Below are 19,406 nucleotides of genomic sequence, written 5' to 3' on the forward strand. Positions count from 1 at the left end.
AGTACTTCATTTCAGACTCTTTTGTTGTAATTGACTCTCAGTCAATTACATAACTCAGTTTAAACTCTGTACTAGGGATTATACAACAACAGTGTATCTGGCTGGAAGAGGGTTTCTCCTTCCTGAAAACCTTCTAACTAATCCTGATATCTTAGAATGTATATTATGGGAGTGGGTCTGGAAGATCTTTCTGTTGTTAAATTCTAATCTTGTTATCCTAAAATGCAAATTGCTGAAGTATGTCTGGTAAAATTTTCAAAAACTTGAGACATTCTTTTGATTCATTGTAAGAAGTAATTCAAAGGTATATAACTCCATTGCTAACACTAGTAAGGGTACATTCTTTCTGCCCCCTTCTGACGTCTTGGTCAGACGCATTTTCTAATCCTTTTACACTTTAATAAAACTCTATTACACAAAAACTCTGAGCGATCAAGACTCGTCTCTGGCCCCGGATTGAATTCTTCTTCTCCAGAGGCCAAGAATGCCAGGGTCTTTCATGGTTCATCAACAACCTTTCATAACTGTTTAGATTTTAGATTTCCAGTTTATTCCTGTTCAGGCTTGGAAGTTTGTATGTTTCTAGGTACTTATTCTTTCTTCTAGGTTGCCAAGTTTGTTGTCTTCTACTGTATATATCTCTGTGCTATTTCTCCTATATCATTCCTTAACTTGTTTATTAGTATTCTCTTTTTTTTCCTTAATGAGTCTAAAAGCTTGTCAATTTTAACATTTCAAAAAACTGTTTTCTTTTTTTTTTGGTCTCTATTTTATTTATTTCTTTTGTAGTCTGTATTATTTCCTTGCATTTATTTTCTTTGTGTTCGTTTTTATTTTTCTAATTCGTTTATGTGGTAGGTTATTTTTTGTTTCTTTCTTTTTTTTTTTTTTAGATTTCTGTTTCTTTAAATAGACCTATAAACTTTCCTCTTAGAACTGCTTTTACTGCACCCTATAGATTTTGAAAAGTTATGCTTTCATTTTCATTTATCTCAAATATATTTTGATTTCCTCTGATTTTTTCACTGGCACATTTGATTTTTTAGTAGTATTTTTTATACTCCACCTGTTTCTCTTTCTCCCATTTTCTCCTACTAATTGATCTATGTTTTATACAATTTTTGTCAGAAAAGATGCTGGATATAATTTCTATCCTCAGCATTTGTTGAAAGTTGTTTTGTGATCTGTCGTGATCTATTCTGGATAATGTTTCATGTGCTCTTTAAAAGAATGCACATACTGCTGGTTTGTCCCTCAAGAAATCTATTAAGCCCAATTGGTCAAATTTTTCATTTAAGACCACTGTTGACTTACTGATTTAATGTCTGGATGATTTCTCCATTGATATTAGTGGGGTGTTAAATCCCCAACTATTATTGTACTATGCTAATTTCTCCCTTTATTTCTGTTAATATTTTCATAGTATATTTAGGTGTTCCTCCATTAGCTCAACATTCAGAAAACGAAGATCATGGCATCTGGTCCCATCACTTCATGGGAAATAGATGGGGAAACAGTGGAAACAGTGTCAGAGTTTATTTTTCTGGGCTCCAAAATCACTGCAGATGGTGACTGCAGCCATGAAATTAAAAGACGCTTACTCCTTGGAAGAAAAGTTATGACCAACCTAGATAGCATATTCAAAAGCAGAGACATTACTGTGCCAACAAAGGTCTGTCTAGTCAAGGCTATGGTTTTTCCAGTAGTTATGTATGGATATGAGAGTTGGATTGTGAAGAAGGCTGAGCACCAAAGAATTGATGCTTTTAAACTGTGGTGTTGGAGAAGACTCTTGAGAGTCACTTGGACTGCAAGGAGATCCAACCAGTCCATTATGAATGAGATCAACCCTGGGATTTCTTTGGAAGGAAAGATGTTAAAGCTGAAACTCCAGTACTTTGGCCACCTCATGCGAAGAGTTGACTCATTGGAGAAGACTCTGATGCTGGGAGGGACTGGGGACAGGAGGAGAAGGGGACGACAGAGGATGAGATGGCTGGATGGCATCACTGACTCGATGGACGTGAGTCTGAGTGAACTCCGGGAGTTGGTGATGGACAGAGAGGCCTGGCGTGCTACAATTCATGGGCTCGCAAAGAGTCGGACACGACTGAGTGACTCAACTGAACTGAATATTAGGTGCACATATGTTTATAAATGTTATATCCTCTTCTTGTATTGATACATGTATCATTACTAATGCAATTCTTAGTCTTTTATTTTAGACTGTTTTAATGTCATTTTGCCAGAGAAGGCAATGGCACCCTACTCCAGTACTCTTGCCTGGAAAATCCCATAGACAGAGGAGCCTGGTCCATGAGGTCGCTTAAGAGTCAGACACGACTGAGCAGCTTCACTTTGACTTTACACTTTCATGCATTGGAGAAGGAAATGGCAACCCACTCCAGTGTTCTTGCCTGGACAATTCCAGGGACGAGGGAGCCTGGTGGGCTGCCGTCTATGGGGTCGCACAGAGTCGGACACGACTGAAGTGACTTAACAGCAGCAATGTCATTTTGACATGCCTCTTGCTACCTTAGCTTTCTTTTCATTTCCATTTGCATGGAATATCTCTTCCCATACCTCACTTTCATTCTGTGCATGTCTTTACCTTTGAAGTGAGTCTCTTTTAAGCAGCATATAGATTGATCTTTTGTGTTTTATTCAATCATCCACTCCGATGTCTTTTGATTGGAGGAATTAGTCCATTGACTTATAAAGTGACTATTGATACGCATGTAGTTACTGTTTTTTATGTGTGTGTGTGTGTTTTTGTTTTTGGCTTGTTTTCTGGTCATTACTGTGGTACTTCTCCATTATTTTCTTCTTCCTTTAGTCTTTTCCTTTCAAACTATGATGATTTTCATTAATGTGACGCTTTGTAATTCTTTCTCCCTTGTTTTTGTGTATATATTGAAGTTTTTTTCATTGGTGGTTACAATAGTGTTCATGTACATTGCCCTCTCACCATATTTTGCTTGTTTAATCCAATATTTCTGTTCAAACACACTGTAAAATATCTACAACTTGTGTTCCCTTTCTACTTTTTGTGATCTTGATATTATTTTTTACATATTCATGTCTACCCCTTGTTTACTGTAACCATAATCAATTTTAAAATTTTGTCTTAACATTTGCACTAGCTTATTTAAGTTGTTGATTCACAGCCTTCACTATATATTTGTCTTAACCTCTTGGATTTTTCCTTTCCTATATTTCCTTGTTTCATGTCACCTTTACTTTTTTGAATTAATTTATTTTTTCACTGAAGGATAATTCCTTTACAGAATTTTGTTGTTTTCTGTCAAATTTCAACATGAATCAGCCATAGGCATACATATATCCTCTCCCTTTTGAACCTCCTCCCATCTCCCTCCCCATCACACCCCTCTGGGTTGATACTTGTTTTCTAAATGAAGAAAGACCTTTTAACACTTTTTATAATGTTGGTTTAGTATTGATTAGCTTTTATTGTCTTTGGTTGTTGGAGAAGTCCTTTTATGTTTCTTCATCCTTAATTATAACCTTCTTGGGTAGAGTGTGTTAGCTTGAAAGCTTTTCCCTTTCAGCACTTTAATGATATCATTCTATTCCCATGTGCTCTGCAATTTTCTGCTGAAAAATAAGTTGATAGCCTTATAGGAGTTCCCTTGTATTTGACTTTCTTTTTCTCTTGCTGCTGTTTCACTTTAAATTCTACCATTTTAATTATATGCCTTGGTGTGGGTTTCTTTTGACTCATCTTGTTTGGAAACTCTGTGTTTTCTGTAGCTGGATATTTCCTTCTTCAGATGTGGGAAATGTCCACCTATAATTTAATCAAACATATTTCTGACCACTTTATTTCCCTCTTTTCCTTCTGGAACCACTTTAATGTAAATATTAGTACTTTTGATGTTGTCCCAAAGATTTTATAAACTATCCTTATATTTTAAAAATGTGCTTTTCTTTTTTTTTTCCTTTGATTGCATGGTTGCTATTATTCTTTCAGATCACTTATGTATTCTGTATCACCTAATCTGCTATAAATTCCTTCTAATGTACTTTTCACTTCAGTTATTGTATTCTTCAGCTCCGACTGGTTAGTTTTTATACTTTTTAGTTCTTTGTTAATTACCTCTGGGATTTCTATTTTGTTCCATTGATCCATATTTCAGTCTTTGTGCCAGTACCATACTGTCTTGATGACAGTAGCTCTGTAATATAGTCTGAGGTCAGGCAAGTTGATTCCTCCCATTCCATTCTTCTTCCTCAAGATTGCTTTGGCTATTTGAGGTTTTTTTTTTGTATTTCCATACAAATTGTGAAATTATTTGTTCTAGTTTTCTGAAAAATACTGTTGGTAGCTTGAAAGGGACTGTATTGTATCTATAGATTGCTTTGGGTAGTATACTCATTTTCACTATATTGATTCTTCTGATCCATGAACAGTATATTTCTCCATTGATTTGTGTCATCTTTGATTTCTTTCATCAGTGTTTATATAATTTCTTTTGTTTCCTTAGGTAGATTTATTCCTAAGTATTTTACTCTTTTCATTGTAATGGTGAATGGAATTGTTTACTTACATTATTTTTCAGTTTTCTCATTGTTAGTGCATAAGAATACAAGGGATTTCTCTGTGTTAATTTTATATCTTGCAACTTTACTATATTCATTGATTAGCTCTAGCAATTTTCTGGTGGTATCTTTAGGGTTTTCTATGAAAAGGCTCATGTCATCTGCAAACAGTGAGAATTTTACTTCTTCTTTTCCAATCTGGATTCTTTGTATTTCTTTTTCTTCTCTGATTACTGTGTCTAAAACTTCCAAAACTATGTTGAATAATAGAGGTGAGAGTGGGCACCCTTGTCTTATTCCTAACTTTAGCAGATGCATTCAATAATTCATCATTGAAAATAAAGTTTGCTGGGGGTATATCACGCTGCTGCTGCTGCCAAGTTGCTTCAGTAGTGTCTGATTCTCTCCGGCCCCATAGACGGCAGCCCACAAGGCTCCTCTGTCCCTGGGATTCTCCAGGCAAGAACACTGGAGTGGATTGCCATTTCCTTCTCCAATGAATGAAAGTGAAAAGTAAAGGTGAAGTTGTTCAGTCCTGTCTGACTCTTTGCGACCCCATGGACTGCAGCTTACCAGGCTCCCCCATCCATGGGATTTCCAGGCAAGAGTACTGGAGTGGGGTGCCATTGCCTTCTCTGGTGGGTATATCATATATGGCTTTTATTATTTTGAGGTATATTCCTTCTTTGCCTGCTTTCTGGAGGGTTTATTTATTTATTTATTTATTTACCATAAATGGACGTTGAATTTTGTCAAAGGCTTTCTCTGTATCTATCGAGATAATCAAATGATTTTTTCTTTCAATTTGTTAATGTGGTATATTACATTGATTGTTTCGTGAATATTAATGAATCCTTACATTCCTGGGATAAAGCCCAGGTGGTCAGGATGTATGATCTTTTTAAAATGTTGTTGGATTCTGTTTGCTAGAAATTCATTAAGGATTTTTGCATCTATGTTCATCACTGATATTGGCCTGTAGTTTTCTTTTTTTGTGGCATCTTTGTCTGTTTTTGCTATTAGGGTGATGGTGGCATAGAAAGATTTTGTCAGTTTACTTTACTCTGCAATTTTCTGGCAGAGTTTGAGTAGGACAGGTGTTAGCTCTTCTCTAAAATTTTGGTAGAAAAGCCTTTGTTTTTTAGAAGATTTTTGATTACAGTTTTGATATTTGGGCTTGTGATGGGTCTCTGAAGATTTTCTATTTCTTCCTGGTTCAGTTTTGGAAGATTATACTTTTCATGGGAGGTCAGGGGAGGTGGCCGAAAAGAGCAAACCCATGTCCAAGGAGCGGTGGCTTCTCAGGCACAGGAGGGCTGAGAAGAGCTATTACACATTCAAGGTCAGGAGAGGCAGCCTTGAGGAGATGCCCCTCATCCAAGGTAAGGAGCAGCAGCTGTGCTTTCCTGGAGCAACCATGAAGAGATACCCCAAGTCCAAGGTAAGAGAACACAAGTAAGATGGTAGGTGTTGCAAGATGGCATCAGAGGGCAGACACACTGAAAGCATAATCACAGAAAACTAGCCAATCTGATCACATGGACCACAGCCGTGTCTAACTCAATGAAACTAAGCCATGCCATGTGGGGCCACCCAAGATGGGAGGGTCATGGTGGAGAGGTCTGACAGAATGTGGCCCACTGGAGAAGGGAATGGCAAACCACTTCAGTATTCTTGCCTTGAGAACCCTGTGAACAGTATGAAAAGACAAAATGACAGGATACTGAAAGGGGAACTCCCCGGGTTGGTAGGTGTCCAATATGCTACTGGAGATCAATGGAGAAATAACTTCAGAAAGAATGAAAGGATGGTGCCAAAGTAAAAGCAATACCCAGTTGTGGATATGACTGTTAATAGAAGCAAGGTCTGATGCTGTAAAGAGCAATATTGCATAGGAACCTGGAATGTCGGGTCCATGAATCAAGGCAAATTGGAAGTGGTCAAACAGGAGATGGCAAGAGTGAACATTGACATTCCAGGAATCAGCGAACTAAAATGGACTGGAATCAGTGAATTTAACACAGATGATGATTATATCTAGTACTGTGGGCAGGACTCCCTTAGAAGAAATGGAGTAGCCATCATGGTCAACAAGAGTAAAAAATGCAGTACTAGGATGCAATATAAAACATGTCAGAATGATCTCTGTTCATTTCCAAAGCAAACCACTTAATATCATGGTGATCTAAGCCGATGCCCCAAACAGCAATGCTGAAGAAGCTGAAGTTGAATGGTTCTATGAAGACCTACAAGGACTTTTAGAACTACCACTGGAAAAAGATGTCCTTTTCCTTATAGGGGACTGGAATGCAAAAGTAAGAAGTCAAGAAACACCTGGGGTAACAGGCAAATTTGGTCTTGGAATATGGAATGAAGCAGGGCAAAGGCCAATAGAGTTTTGCCAAGAGAAAGCACTGGTCATGACAAACATCCTCTTACAACAATACAAGAGAAGATTCAACACATGGACATCACCAGATGGTCAGTACCGAAATCAGAATGATTACATTCTTTGCAGCCAAAGATGGAGAAGCTGTATACAGTCAGCAAAATCAAGACCAGGAGCTGACTGTGGCTTAGATCATGAACTACTTATTCCTAAATTCAGACTGAAATTGAAGAAAGTGGGGGAAAACCACTAGACCATTCAGGTATGACCTAAATCAAATCCCTTATGATTATACAGCAGAAGTGAGAAATAGATTTAAGGGAATAGATCTGATAGACAGAGTGCCTGATCAACTATGGACAGAGGTTTGTGATATTGTCCAGGAGACAGGGATCAAGACCATCCCCATGGAGAAGAAATGCAAAAAAGCAAAATGGCTGTCTGGGGAGGCCTTACAAATAGTTGTGAAAAGAAGAGACGTGAAAAGCAAAAGAGAAAAGGAAAGATATAAACATCTGAATGAGGAGTTCCAAAGAATAGCAAAGAGAGATTAGAAAGCCTTCTTCACCAATCAATGAAAAGAAATAGAAGAAAACAACAGAACGGGAAAGACTAGAGATCTCTAGAAGAAGGTTAGAGATACCAAGGGAACATTTCATGCAAAGATGGGCTCAATAAAGGACAGAAATGGTCTGGACCTAACAGAAGCAGAGGATATTAAGAAGAGGTGGCAAGAATACACAGAAGAACTGTACAAAAAAGATCATCATGACCCAGATAATCACGATGGTGTGATCACTAATCTAGAGCCAGACATCCTGGAATGTGAAGTCAAGTGGGCCTTAGAAAGCATCACTATGAACAAAGCTAGTGGAGATGGTGGAATTCCAGTTGAGCTGTTTCAAATCCTGAAAGATGATGCTGTGAAAGTGCTGCATTCAATATGCCAGCAAATTTGGACAACTCAGCAGTGGCCACAGGACTGGAAAAGGTCTCTTTTTGTTCCAATCCCAAAGAAAGCCAATGCCAAGGAATACTCAAACTACCGCACAATTGCACTCATCTCACATGCTAGTAAAGTAATGCTCAAAATTCTCCAAGCCAGGCTTCAGCAGTACGTGAAACAAGAACTTCCAGATGTTTCAGCTTGTTTTAGAGAAGGCAGAGGAACCAGAGATCAAACTGCCAACAATCTCTGGATCATCGAAAAAGCAAGAGAGTTCCAGAAAAAAAACATCTATTTCTGCTTTATTGACTATGACAAAGTCTTTGACTGTGTAGATCACAATAAACTGTGCAAAATGCTCAAAGAGATGGGAATACCAGACCACCTGACCTGCCTCTTGAGAAACATATATGGAGGTCTGGAAGCAACAGTTAGAACTGGACATGGAACAACACACTGGTTCCAAATAGGAAAATGAGTACACTAAGACTGTATATTGCCACCCTGCTTATTTAACTTATATGCAGAGTACATCATGAGAAATTCTGGGCTGGAAGAAGGACAAGCTGGAATCAAGACTGCAGGGAGAAATATCAATAACCTCAGATATGCAGATGATGTCACCCTTATGGCAGAAAATGAAGACGAACTAAAGAGCCTCTTGATGAAAGCGAAAGAGGGGAGTGAAAAAGTTGGCTTATAGCTCAACATTCAGAAAACTAAGATCACTGCATCTGGTCTTATCTGATAATAGTAAATAGATGGGGAATCAGTGCAAACAGTAGTTGACTTTATTTTTGTGGGCTCCAAAATCACTGCAGATGGTGACTGCAGCCATGAAATTAAAAGATGCTTACTCCTTGGAAGGAAATTTATGACCAACCTAGATAGCATATTGAAAAGCAGAGATATTACTTTGCTAACAAAGGTCCGTGTAGTCAAGGCTATGGTTTTTCCAGTGGTCAGGTATGGATGTGAGAGTTGGACTGTGAAGAAAGCTGAGCACTGAAGAATTGATGCTTTTGAACTGTGGTGTTGGAGAAGACTCCTGAGAGTCCCCTGAACTTCAAGGATATCCAACCAGTCCATCCTAAATGAGATTAGTCTTGCGTGTTCTTTGGAAGGATTGATGATAAAGCTGAAACTCCAATACTTTGGCCACTTCATGCAAAGAGGTGACCCACTGGAAAGAACCCTGATTCTGGGAGGGATTGGGGGGCAGGAGAAGGGGATGACAGAGGACGAGATGGCTGGATGGCATCACCAACTCGATGGATTTGAGTTTGAGTGAACTCCAGGAGTTGGTGATGGACAGGGAGGCCTGGTGTGTGTGATTCATGGAGTTGAGAAGATTCGGACACAACTGATCAGCTGAACTCAACCGAACTGAAACTTTTCTAAAAATTCGTCCATTTCTTGCGAGTTGTCTATTTTAGTGGCATACTGTTGCTGATAGTAGTCTCCTATGATTCTTTGTATTTCTGTGTTGTCTGTTGTGATTTTTCCAATTTCATTTCTAATTTTATTGATTTGGTTCTTCTCATTTTTTTTTTTCCTTTATGAGTCTGGCTAATGGTTTGTCTCTTTCATTTATCTTCTCAAAGAACCTACTTTCAGTTTTGTTATAGTCTCTTCTGTTTCTTTTTCATTTATTTCTGCCCCCATTTTTATCATTTCTTTCCTTCTACTAACCCTGGGGTTTTTCATTTCTTCTTTTTCTAGTTGCTTTATGTGTAACATTAGGTTCTTTATTTTATTTTTCTCTTGTTTCTTGAAGCAATGGTGTATTGCTTTGAACCTTCCCCTTAGCAATGCTTTTACTGAATCCCACAGGTTTTGGTTGTCATGTTTTCATTTTAATTTGTTTCTATGCATATTTTGATTTCTTTTTTGGTTTCTTCTATTATTTTTTGTTATTTAGAAGCACTTTGTTTAGCCTTCATATGTTTGTATTTTTAATAGTTTTTTTTTTTCTGTAGTTGGCATCTAATCTTACCACTTTGTGATCAGAAAAAGATGCTTCCAATGATTTCAATTTTTTTGAATTTTCCAAGGCTAGATTTATGGCCTAGGATGTGATCTATCCTGGAGAATGTTCCTTGTACAGTTGAAAAAGGGGTGAAATTCATTCTTTTGAGGTGAAATGTCCTAAAGATATATAATTAGGTCTAACTGGTCCATTTTATCTTTTAAAATTTGTGTTTCTAATTTTCTGCTTGGTTGATCTATCCATAGTTGTGAGTGGGTTATTAAAGTCTCCCACTATTATTGTGTTACTGTTAATTTCCCTTTTCATACTTGTTAGCATTTGCATTACATATTGCAGTGTTCCTATGTTGGGAGCATATATATTTATAATTCTTATATCTTATTCTTGTATTGATTCTTTGATCATTATGTAGTGTCCTTCTTTGTCTCTTTTCACAGCTGTTGTTTTAAAGTCTATTTTTTCTGATATGAATACTGCTACTCCTGCTTTCTTTTGGTCATAATTTGCATGAAAAATCTTTTTCCATCCCTTCACTTTCAGTCTGTATGTGTCCCTTGTTTTGAGGTGGGTCTCTCATAGACAGCATATATAGGGGTCTTGTTTTTGTATCCATGCTGGGAAAACTGGTCAAGCACTTGTAAAAGAATGAAACTAGAACACTTTCTAACACCATACACAAAAGTAAACTCAAAATGGGTTAAAGATCTAAATGTAAGAACAGAAACCTCTAAAACTCCTAGAGGAAAACATAGGCAAAACACTCTCTGACATAAATCACAGCAGGATCCTCTATGACCCACCTTCCAGAGTAATGGAAATAACAGCAAAAATAAATTATGTGACCTAATTAAACTTAAAGCTTTTGCACAGTGAAAGAAACTATAAGCAAGGTGAAAAGATAGTCTTCAGAATGGGAGAAAATAATAGCAAACGAAGCAACTGACAAAGAATTAATCTCAGAAATGTATAAGCAGTTCCTTCAGCTCAATTCCAGAAAAATAAATTACCCAATCAAAAATTGGCCAAAGAACTAAACAGACATTTCTCCAGAGGAGACATACAGATGGCTAAGAAACACATGAATACATGCTCAACATCAGTCATTATCAGAGAAATCCAAATCAAAACCACAATGATGTACCATATCTCCCCAGTCAGAATGGCTGCTATCAAAAAGTCTACAAACAATAAATGCTGGAGAGGGTGTGGAGAAAAAGGAACCCTCTTACACTGTTTGTGGGAATGCAAACTAGTCCAGCCACTATGGAGAACAGTGAGGAGATTCCTTACAAAACTGGAAATAGAACTGCCATATGACCCCGCAATCCCACTGCTAGGCATACACACTGAGGAAACCAGAATTGAATGAGACACGTGTATCCCAATGTTCATCGCAGCACTGTTTACAATAGCTAGAACATGGAAGCAACATAGATGTCCATTGGCAAATAAATACATAAGAAATTTGTGGTACATATACACAATGGAATATTACTCAGTATTAAAAAGAATGCATTAGAATCCATTTTAATGAGGTGGATGAAACTGGTCCTATTATACAGAGTGAAGTAAGTCAGAAAGAGAAACACCAATACAGTGTACTAACACATATATATGGAATTAAAATGATGGTAACAATGACCCTACATGTGAGACAGCAAAAGAGATACTGATGTAAATAACAGACTTTAGACTCTTTGGGAGAAGACGAGGATGGAATTATTTGAAAGAATAGCATTGAAACATGTATATTACCATATGTGAAATAGATCGCCAGTCCAGGTTCAATACATGAGACAGGACACTCAGGGCCAGTGTATTGAGATGTCCCTGAGGGATGGGATGGGGAGGGAGGTGGGAGAGGGGTTCAGGATGGGGGACACATGTGCACCCATGGTTGATTCATGTCAATATATTTGAAAAACCACTACAATACTTTAAAGTAATTATCTTCTAAGTAAATTAAATAAATTAATTTAAAAATTTATTCCAAGGGTTAAATAAAATAAAATTCCTCTTACAAAACAACATTGAAGTAGAGGAGAATGTGAAAATGGTACATACTTTGGACTTAACCATATACGGTTGAAACTGATCTCTGCCACTTACTAGCTTTGTGATTATCAGCAAAGCTGAAACACTCTGTGCCTCTGTTTCACCATCTGCAAAATGGAAATTTTGAAAATTCCATTTTCCCATTAATTTGGTAAGAAATGAATCAGTTAACATGAGAGATAAAAGATGGATAATTTCAAGAGATCAAATGCACAACACTGTGACTGGAATTAACAATATGGTATTATATGCTTAAAAGTTGCTAAGAGAATTGATCCTAAAAGTTCTCACTGCCAAAACAGAAATGATAAGTATGACATAATAGAGGTGTTAACATTATTGTTGATAATTATATTGTAATATATAAGTGCGTCAAATCAACACTTTGTACATTTCAAACTTACACAACATAAAAATGAGCATGTTTCCATTTATTCCCCATTGTGAACACTGGTTGAACACCAATTCTCACTCCATAATTCTCCATGAACACTTCAACTTTAGATGAGTTTATTATGTTGATTTGATTCAGTAATTTATTTCTTTAGTTTTTCTTTCCTTTTCTCTTCAAAAGAAAGTCCCAAAATGCTTGAAATTTTATGAGCCTAATAGAAGAGAGAAAATGCTGCTACCTATTTGCCTATCAAATTATATTGAATTTAACTGCAAAAGCATATTGGAAGCTTGTTGCTCCAATGGCCATTATTGGTTGCCCCTTATTATTCCCTATTAAAAGTACACTTTATTTATTTGTCTATTTATTTATCCATTCACGTGCATTACACAGATAGTTATAATCCCATCTACTTCTTAAAGAGATCTTGAGGATGATCTTATGATCAAAGTCAACGTACAATTATTACAGGGTAATGGGAAAAAAAAAAGTTACTGAGAAGGAAGAGGACATTCCACTTCACAGGCATTTTTCTCATCTCCTTTTCCCCCAATCTTTTTTCTTTGCTTTCTTCTTATTCTACCACATTTATTTAGCCCCTACTGATAATGCCTCGTCTCCAAGCACCTCAAAACAAAGGTAGATTCTCAGTGCTGCATTTCAGTGTTAAATTTAGAAAAAAAAATGAAGAAGGCTGAGGTGAAACTGAAGGAAACATCGTTTAGTAAGCAAAGGGTTCAATAGGTAGCACTATAAAAATTAGAATTTAAGCACACCACAACAAACAATGGAGATACTAAATGTTTCCTGAAATGAGGTTTTGATCTATAATAGTTTTCTAATTTCAATGTACAAGTTAGAGGTAGGATTAAGCCTCCTTTTGTGTGTGCATGTGTGCTAAATTGCTTCAGTTGTGTCTGACTCCGTGTGAAACTGTGAACAGCAGGCTGCCAGGCTCCTCTGTCCATGGGATTCTGCAGGTAAAAATACTGGAGAGGGTTGCTGTGCCCTCTTCCAGGAGATCTGCCTGACCCGGGGATCGAATGTCTTTTACATCTCCTGCATTGGCAGGTGGGGTTCTTTACCACTGAGCAACCAGGGAAGCCCTCTCCTTTTGGAGTAGCTGCTTATAATCAAAGTATACGTGTTATTCTCTCCCTTCCTCCTCTCTCCATTTCCAGAATGAGTCAATGAGAGTCACCTGCCTTGGATTCCTAAAAACACTCACCTGTATTAGAATTAAGATCATCAGGCTCTGATTCATTTCCATGTTGGCTTCCTTTTCCCTGAAGAGTGTTCATGGTTATAAGCTTCATCTTCTGCAGCTTCATTGCCTCAGCCATTGCTGCAGCTGTTATACCTAAAACCAGAACCATTCCTTTTAAAACAGGGATCATTTCTTAATGTAATTGAAAACAGGATACATTTAATAGGCCTATACTACACAGCACAAGCCAAAAGGAAACCTGAGTCTAATTTATGAACAATATCCCTTCAAAATTTAATTTTCTACTCTTGTAATAACTTTATCTTACAATGGACAAGTTGAAAATCTGAAAAAAAAAAACATTAAATATGGGTCTGATTCTCAATTCAAAACAGAGAAAACATTGAGCATAACATGAAAAATTTGGGAAAATACCAAAACTCTTGCTAATGTCTTGTGGTGTCTAGTAAGAGCTCTTCACAGTGGTTTAAGACAGAACTCACCATGCACTAAAACCCATCTAAGACAACACTGTCAGAAGAGGCACTCTGAAATTCTAGAGGGGATGACTTTCTAGGGAATATCCTTGTTGACCCTTCTGCTGAAGAATGGGCTATTTTGCCTCGAAAGTTACCTTAGAAAAAATGAATAAAGTGGAGTAAACACTTAAATAGTCATCATACTTTTACCGGCCTCCTTCTTATATGCTGAGAGAAAAAAAATGAAAACATAGCAGATCACTGCAGAAAGTGTGCCAGCCCTTGCAGTATAATTACATACTTTTATCAATATAAAGCAATTTTTACAATGCTTGTGTAAACTCACCTATATTCATAGACAAACCTCCACACACAAACACCACACCCACTTCTATACCCATGTGAACTCACAAATACAGACACATGTGCATATTACATTCACACATCAGATTTGCCAATTTAGAAAGAATGTGTGCAAATGGAGGAATGGAAGAACGTGTGCTAACCTCTTCTTATAAGAACATCAGAATCACAGTTAACTGCTAAACAACCATTCACAAAAAGACACTGAAATGTACCAAAATGATATCCTACAGCCAAAGAAAAATCCACAACAAGATGGGAAGAGTGACACAATCACAATAAAATCAAATCCCATAACTGCCATGTGGAAGATTCACAAAGTGGAAAACAATTATACCACAAAATTTCTCCCACTGGAATAAAGGTTCTGAGACCCACTTCGGGCTTCCCAGCATGAGGATCTGGCAACAGGTAGAGACGACCCCAGAACATCTGGCTTTGAAGGTTAGCAATGTGTGCCTGCAGGAATTACACCAGACTGGGGAAAAAGGCTTTACTCTTGGAGGGTACACACAAGGACCCATGTGCACCAAGACCCAGGGAAATGAAGCAGTGACCCCATAAGAGACTGGGTCAGACATACTGGCTGGTATTGGAGGGTCTTTCATGGGGTGGTAGGGCTGGGGAACACTGTGGGGGCAAAGACACTTGCAGCAACAATTATCGGGGGCACTCATTGGTGTGAGATACCCCACAGGTTGCAATTAGCCCCACCAACAGCCTGTAGGCACCAGTACTGGGAAGCCTCTAGCCAAACAAGCAAAAGGGTGTGAAACATAGCTCCACTCATCAATAGACAAAGTGGCTAAAAGTCTTACTGAATATAGCCATGCCCACCAGAAGGACAAGAACTAACTCCATTCCTCACCAATCTCTACCTTCAGGAAGGCTACACAAGTCTCTTAGATAGGCTCATCAATCAGAGTACAGCTAGCAGAAGCAAGAAGAACTTCAATCCTACAGCCTGCAGAACAGAAAGAACAATCACAGAAAGTTAGACAAAGCAAAATGGCAAAGAAGTATCTCCCAGATAAAGTGACAACTATCAGAATAACTAAATGAAGTAGGCTACCTTCAGAAAAAGAATTCAGAGTAATGACAGTGAAGATGATCCAGGATCTCAGAAAAAGAATAAAGGCGAAGATCAAGAAGACACAATAAATGTTTAAGAAAGATCTAGAAGAACTAAAAAACAAACATGAAAAATACAATAACTGAAATGAAAAATACACTAGAAGGAATCAATAGCAGAATAACTTTGGCAGAAGAATGGATATGGAATACAGAATAGCAGAAATCACTGCCAAAGAATAGAATAAAGAAAAAGAAATGAAAACAGCCTAAGAAACATCTGGAAGAGCATTACATGAATCAATATTCACATTACAGGTGTTCCAGAAGTAGAGGACAGAGAGAAAGGATCTGAGAAAATATTTGAAGAGATAGTAGCTAAAAACTTCTCTAACATGGAAAAGGAAACAGTCACCCAAATCCAGGAAGCACAGAGCTTCAGGCAGAATAAATCCAAGGAGGAACATACCAAGACATGTAGTAACCAAAATGACAAAAATTAAAGACAAAGAAAAATATGAAAAAGCTACCAGGAAAAAGCAACAAATAATATACAAGGGAACTCTCATAAAGTTATGAGTTGATTTCTCAGCAGGAACTCTGCAAGCGAGAAAGGAGTGGCAAGATATATTTAAAATGATGAAAAGGAAGAAACCACAGCCTAGAATACTCTACCCAGCAAGACACTCATTTAAGTTCAATGGAAAAATCAAAAGCATCACAGACAAGCAAAGTTAAGTGAATTTAGCACCACCAGACAAGCTTTACAACAAATGCTAAAGGGAAATCTATAATTGGAAAAAGAAAAGGCCACAACTAGAAACAAGAAACTTATGAATAGAAAAGCTCATCAGTAAAGACAACCACATAGTAAAGTTAGGAAATCATCCACACACAAATATGGTATTAACACCAGCAATTGTTAGAAGAGAAGAACACAAATGTAGGATATGGGAAATGCATCTGAAATTAAAAGACCAGCAACTTAAAACAATCTTATTCATATATAGATTGCCATATATAAATGTCATGTTAATGGCAAGCTGAAAATCAACAATAGATAGATACACACAAACACACACACACGCACACACAAAGGAATCAAAATACAACACTAAAATTAATTATCAAATCACAAGAGAAAAGAACAAAAGAGGAGGGGAAGAAAATATATTTATAAAAACAAATCCAAAACAATTGACAAGACGGAAATAAGAATATTCATATAGAAAATTACCCTGAACATAAACAGATGAAATGCTCCAATCAAAAGACACAGATTGGCTGCCTGGATACAAAAACAAGACTTGTATATATGTTGCTACAAGAGACCTACTTCAAACCTAGGGACACATACAAACAGAAAGTAAGGGGGTATGAAAAGATAATCCTTGCAAACAGAAAGCAAAAGAAAGTTAAAATTGCAATACTAAAATCAAAAGAAATACTTTAAAATAAAAACCTTTACAAGAGATAAAAGAGACACTTTATAATGATCAAGAGATCAAGCTAAAAATAAGGTATTACAAATATATATGCACCCAGCATAGGAAAACCTCGATATATAAGGCAAGTATCAATAGCCATAAAGGGAGAAATTGACAGTAACACAATAATACCAGGGGATTTAGCCCACTTACACCAATGGACAGAACATCCAGACAGAAAATCAATAAGGAAAAACAGGCCTTGAAAGACACATTAGATCAGATAAACTTAACTGATTTTTATAGAGCTTTCCAACCAAAAGCAGCAAAATACATATTCTTCTCATGGGCTCAATGAACATTCTCCAAGATTGACCACATACTGGGCCACAAAAAGAGTCTTGGTAAATTTAAAAAAACTGAAATTATATCAAGCATCTTTTCTGACCAAAACACTATCAAATTAGCAATTAACTACAAGAAAATAAAAACTCTAAAAATCACAAACATGTGGAGGTTAAATGATATTGTACACAAGAACCAATTGATCACTAAAGAAATAAAAGATGAAATAAAAAATAACTAGATACAATGAAACAAAAACACAACATTCCAAATGCTATGCAAAAACAGTTCTAATATGGAAGTTTATAGAAATACACTCTTACCTCTGGAAACAACAAAATCTCAAATAAACAACCTAACCTTATCCCTAAAGCAACTAGAGAAAGGAAAACTAACAAAACCAAAAGAGAACATGAGGAAAGAAATTTAAAAATCAGAGCAGAAATAAATTAATTAGAAATAAATAGAAATAATTAGAAATAAAGAAAGAACATGATAGAAAAGATCAATGAAATTAAAAATGGGTTCTTTGAGACAATAAACAAAACTGACAAACTTTTAGCAAATACTTTTGCTTTTCATACTGTTAAAAGAAAAAACAAGGGAATTCCACAAAAATATCTACTGCTGCTTCATTGACTATGCTAAAGACTTTGACTGCGTGAATCACAACAAACTGTGGGGAATTCTTAAAGAGATGGGTATACCAGACCATCTTACTTGCCTCCTGAGAAACCTGTATACAGGTCAAGAAGGAACAGTTAGAACTGGACATAGAACAAGAAACTGGTTCAAAATTGGGAAAGGAGTACATCAAGGTTATATATTGTCACCCTGCTTACTTAACTTATATGCAGAGTAATTCATGCAAAATGCCAGGTTGGATGAATCACAAGCTGGAATCAAGATTGCCAGGAGAAATATCAATAACCTCAGATATGCAGATAACACCAACTTAATTGCAGAAAATGAAGAGGAGCTAAAAAGCTTCTTGATGAAGGTGAAAGAGGAGAGTGAAAAAGCTGGCTTAAAACTCAACATTCAAAATACTAAGATCATGGAATCCGGTCCCATCACTTCATGACAAACAGATGGGGAAACAATGGAAAGAGTAATAGACTTTATTTTCTTGGGCTGCAAAATCACTGAGGGTGATAACTGCAGCCATGAAATTAAAAGACGCTTGCTCCTTGAAAGGAAAACTATGACAAACCTAGACAGCATATTAAAAAAAAGAGAGACATCACTTTGCCGACAAAGGTCCATATAGTCAAAGCCATGATCTTTCCAGCAGTCATATACAGATGTGAGAGTTGGACCATAAAGAAGGCTGAGAGCCAAAGAATTGATGCTTTTGAACTGTGGTGCTGGAGAAGACTCTTGAGAGTCACTTGGACTGCAAGGATGTCAAACCAGTCAATTCTAAAGGAAATCTATCCTTAATATTCATTGGGAGGACTGATGCTGAAGCTGAAGCACCAATATGTAGGCCACCTGATGTGAAGAGCAAAATCATTGGAAAAGACCTGACACTGGGAAAGATTGAGGGCAGGAGGAGGAGGAGGGTGATAGAGGATGAAATGGTTGGATGGCATCATAAACTGAATGGACATGAGTTTGAGCAAACTTCAGGAGATAGTGAAGGACAAGGAAGCCTGGGGTGCAGTAATCCATGAGTTTCTAAAGAGTTGGACATGACTGAGCAGCTGAACAACAACAAACCTTTAGTAAGACTCATGAAGCAAAAAATAAAGGTGAGGGCTCAAATCAATATAATTAGAAATGAGAAAGGAAACGTTACGATGGACATCACAGTAATACAAATGATCATAAGATACTACTACAAGCCGCTATTTATCAATTAAATGGTCAAACTGGAAGAAATGGACAAATTCTTAGAAAGGTACAATCACCCAAGACAGAAACAGGTAGAAACATAAAATATGAACAGAGCAATCAAATCTACTGAAATTGAAACTATGATTTAAACACTCTCAACAAACAAAGTTAAAGGACCAGATGGCTTCACAAACAATGTCTATCAAACATTTAGAAAAGAGTTCACACCTATATCTCTGAAATGATTCCAGAAAGTTACAGAGGAAAGAACACTCTCAAACTCAGTATATTAGGTGACCATCACCCTGATACACAAACTAGACAAAGATAGCATTCACAAA

At 37.0% G+C, this 19,406-nt stretch overlaps 1 protein-coding gene across 1 annotated transcript in view; it reads right to left on the reverse strand.

Moving 5' to 3' along the window:
* The window catches only part of DACH2 (dachshund family transcription factor 2), a 986,384-nt gene that overhangs the window by 499,638 nt on the left and 467,340 nt on the right, over positions 1 to 19,406 (reverse strand). The window contains exon 4 of the mRNA XM_068963180.1: positions 13,563 to 13,694. Coding sequence (XP_068819281.1) covers positions 13,563 to 13,694 — 132 coding nt within the window. The remainder of the gene's footprint in view (positions 1 to 13,562; positions 13,695 to 19,406) is intronic.

The sequence above is a fragment of the Capricornis sumatraensis genome, chromosome X (assembly GCF_032405125.1).
Source record: "Capricornis sumatraensis isolate serow.1 chromosome X, serow.2, whole genome shotgun sequence".
Lineage (NCBI taxonomy): Eukaryota > Metazoa > Chordata > Mammalia > Artiodactyla > Bovidae > Capricornis > Capricornis sumatraensis.